General features: G+C 46.0%; 1 protein-coding gene across 1 annotated transcript in view; it reads right to left on the reverse strand.

Annotated features, from left to right (window-relative positions):
* Window positions 1-3,847, reverse strand: part of LOC106806619 (calcitonin gene-related peptide type 1 receptor-like) — a 20,388-nt gene extending 16,541 nt beyond the window's left edge. The window contains exons 1-3 of the mRNA XM_014808625.1: window positions 3,771-3,847; window positions 2,164-2,290; window positions 1,806-1,984 (exon numbers count right to left, since the gene is read on the reverse strand). Of these exons, the coding sequence (XP_014664111.1) occupies window positions 1,806-1,984; window positions 2,164-2,290; window positions 3,771-3,835 (371 nt within the window). The 5' untranslated portion in view covers window positions 3,836-3,847. The remainder of the gene's footprint in view (window positions 1-1,805; window positions 1,985-2,163; window positions 2,291-3,770) is intronic.
* Window positions 3,848-4,225: the final 378 nt, after the last annotated feature.

A 4,225-nucleotide genomic window follows, 5' to 3' on the forward strand; every position in this document is an offset into this window, starting at 1 on the left:
GAATAAAAGAAATTCCATATATAGTATAGATAAAGACAGGCCAGCGAGTGGGGTCTGTGTCCACTGTATATTGTCTAGGAACCTCTGTTGTTGAGATGGGTTATTGTTGGAATTTTTCTACTGAATCAGAAAATGCATAGCTCTCGAATGGTACAATGCATTCTGAGATCGTAGCATCTGAACTGAACCACTGAACTCACTGAGTAGTACCTCTGAACTGGTCCTGGTTGTGCTCTGTTTTAGTATTGGTTTCGGTTTCAAAATACCAGCAGCTGATGAGGTGATTGCGGGAAAGAAATATAGTCATCGATTTTTCTGTGTGTGGCAGCACTGTACAGTGAGCGCTGACATTGTCTGAAGTTTCACGAATTCACGGATTTTTCAGTGAGTTTCACGGTTTGACAGATTTTTTTCGTCTAGGAACACTCCCCGGCTATAGGAAATCGCCCTCTGAAAATTGCATCCAGATCGCTTGGGCGGTTTGGCCGTGCATAGGGTACGATACAATCACACGCGCACCCACACACACACATACCACATAGACGGGCGCGCACGTGCATGCGCACGCACACGCACACGCGCCCGCACGCACACACCGCATTCACACACATACGGGCATGCGCACGCACACACCGCATTCACACACATACGGGCATGCGCACGCACAATCACACGCGCACCCACGCACACACATACCACATAGACGGGCGCGCACGTGCACGCGCACGCACACGCACACGCACACGCACACGCACACGCACACGCACACGCACACGCACACGCACAGGTGTGAGGCGAAAATTTAAGACAAACCCCAACGAGAGACGGCTGCAGTTGTATGTGTGTGTATGTGTATGTGTGTGTGTGTGTGTGTGCGTGTGCGTGTGCGTGTGCGTGCGCGCGGCAGTGCTAGGCTGTTTATATACCGCAGCCGCAATGGCTTTGGTGTGTGCGCATACGGATTTGGCGATCTTAAAAGTTGGTGCGGGTTTCCGATAAATGCCGAAGTTTCTTCAGGCACATCACCTTTTAGAAAATTGCCTCCAAAAGTCACTTTACGATCGAAAAATCGCGTTCTAACGTAGCGGAATGTATTCGCGACACCCAGAAGGGGCCCCAGTTGGATTCGCGTGAGCACACGCGGCACGGTTTCGGAGGAGATACGGAAAACGACACTTCGGCTCTTTCTACTATTATATAGTAGATATATATATATATAATATGGACGAGATACGATTATCAAAAGAGGTAATATAATTATGTACACTCGTGCACATACGCACGCGCACACACGCGTACGCACGCACACAGACGCGCGCGCGCGCGCGCACACACACACACACTGCTAATGCTGGTAGTGCTGTTAATATCTGGAAGCTATCTATATTACACTCAAAAGGGCATGTGATTGGTTGGAGCTGCTACTACACAGCAGATGAGGTGATTAGAGTGAGGTAGGTAGAAGTGAGGAACAGAATGTAAGGAGCTCAGCCGAGTAGAAGTACAGAATGTAGGGGGCGCATCAAATGCTCAAAACCTGTCCATCCATGATCAAGGATATCTGTTAACATGCACACATCGCTCGCTCTACACGTCCTGCTAGTGAAATAAATGAACAGTAGCCTACGTATGTTACGCAGATATTGACTTAGTGGTTGTGAATTCTATTAGCAAATTATATTCAAAATATATCGCTAGGATATACCGATCGCAGATATCACAATTCAATTGCAACGGGTTGGTAATTGTAGAATACTAAGATCTATCATCGATATAAAGACGTGACATTGATATTGTTTGTGGACGATTCGCAAATCGATATGAACGTACCCCATCCTATCGCATACAAGAATTTCATAATGGTTTCCTCCCTGACAAATGTGATCACAATCATAGTGTGTAGATAGGCTCCTTCGCAGAACATCCAAAAGTAATTGCACGCCAGTAGGTACTGCGTCAGTACATGAAGTATTTGGCACCACGCCTACAAAATATGAAATAGCGCCTAATAAATTTACACTCTTGCTCATATATAGTACACCATACATCAAATCAAACGGTTATCATTACGCTCGTTTCGCAAACCGTGACCGTTCTGGCACACGCTGGCATTGAAAATTAATCGTGCACACAGATAATTAATGATGTCGCCAAACTCCGTACCTTGTTTTCCCGCAAGACATCCGCGTTTGTTACAATCGTCGCGTACCAGACAATCCACACGGTGTTGGTGAGTAGATAGGAGGTGAATAGATTCTTGTGAACAGTCACCCTGGCGCACTGCAGCTGCCTACAATTCAACATTAAAAACATTGTGAAATAGACGAGAAAAATCATTTTATAGATTACCATTGGCATATTTATCGTCGTCGTCGTCATCGTCATCGTCATCGTCGTCATCATAAACAGCAAAAACATTATCATCAACAACATCACCACCATCATATACCGGTTCAAGAAATGTCAAACTATATTCGTTTTACTTGTGACGTATAATTTACACCCATCATGATACCGCCGTCATGACAGTGTAAATTCAATCTTCCTGCAGGAAGTTATGACTATAAAAATATTACTATAAACACCTACACTGCATTCAACACTGCAGTCTACCAGGCATGCATTGCAAAACTATTGGGTTGTTTTCCCGCTGTCGATATTCTTTAGAATTCGAAGGAATTTAGAAAGGTTCATTATAGGGTGCGAAGCTTGCCTATTACACAATGTTGTTACACATTACATCGCTGAAAATGCCGCAGGTGAAGAGGGATTGGTTCGTTCACACACACACACACACACGCACGCACGCACGCACGCACGCACGCACGCACACACACACACATACACGCGCACGCGCGCACTCACGCACGCACGTACGCACGCACGCACGCACGCACACACGCACGCACGCACGCACGCACGCAGGCAGGCACGCAGGCACGCACGCACGCGCGCACGCACGCACGCACACACACACACACACACACACACACACACACATACACACATCCGGTGACGCGAGAATGTCTAGGTGGAAAATATAGTGGGGGACACGCTGATTTATCCAGCCTGAGATTTCAATGAGTGGGTAGAGTCCGCGTGTAAGGATAGCGTCGAGAAAGTTCTTGCGAACTTCCGTCGTTTGTGAATGATTATGGTGCAATGGGGTGGGGTTAAACCCTCAGTAGAATAACACGCCACCGTGCCTATCTGGTTTCCTATGCCATTTGATAATGTTATGCTACAGAAGATGCAATTTTGCAATGTGGAACGGTCAAGAGCGCGCAGAAAACTCATGCTTTATTTTAGTGTATGCTATAGCTTATGCGTTCTTAGTATAACCCACTGCTCGCCGTTTCGTATCTACTAGGCCTAATCACTGTCAGCATGGACGCAGTGGGCCTGACGATATGTAATTGCCAAGCCATGTATCGCATAATCGCCTTTCAGCTGCTCGCAATGAAAAGAGAGCAATGCCGCGTGAAGCTGCGGCGATAAGCGATTTACCATCCACGCGCATCGCAGGGGTCACATGAAACATAATATGCAGGCGCTGCGTCGTCATTGTAGGCACATTCGTTTATCGGATTCGCACACGGTGTTGGCGGTGAAACGCGGAAAGCATCCCGGTTCTTCATACTCTCACACGATATCATTCCGTAGGGAGTACGCTAGGATTTTCTCAGATACCGAGCAAGTTTTATATATCGAAAAGGTCGGCCGCCAATAATGAGAGACCAATATTTCAATAGTTGGGTTATTTTACTTACTTAAAATAGCCGAATATTAGCAAAGATATTATGATGAATACAAGTGACGACGAGTAGCCAGCCATGAATATGTGCACGTTGAAAATGTTCTCCTGAAAAGAAATAAACGCTACCTGTTAATATCCGTACTGAGAAAATGTCGATTTTGCCGCAAATGCGAGACAAATACTTAAAAAGGAAAGAGGTACTCACTAGCACCACCGTTTTTTACCAGGATACTTGTCACGCACGCCAAACAAAAACATGTTATTACCGAATCCAGATAATTAGGCATTCTGGCACTCGTCAATTTCGCACAGAAAAGAAATCACGCTAGAAATCGCGTTCCATCAACAAAATAGAGTCATAACACGAAACGTCAGCTTTCACTGGCTACGTTGAGTGAGTGAGTGAGTGAGTGAGTGAGTGAGTGAGTGAGTGAGTGAGTGAGTGAGTGAGTGAGTGAGTGAGTGAGT

This window comes from Priapulus caudatus, unplaced genomic scaffold (genome assembly GCF_000485595.1).
Source record: "Priapulus caudatus unplaced genomic scaffold, Priapulus_caudatus-5.0.1 Scaffold9, whole genome shotgun sequence".
Classification (NCBI taxonomy): Eukaryota; Metazoa; Priapulida; class Priapulimorpha; order Priapulimorphida; family Priapulidae; genus Priapulus; species Priapulus caudatus.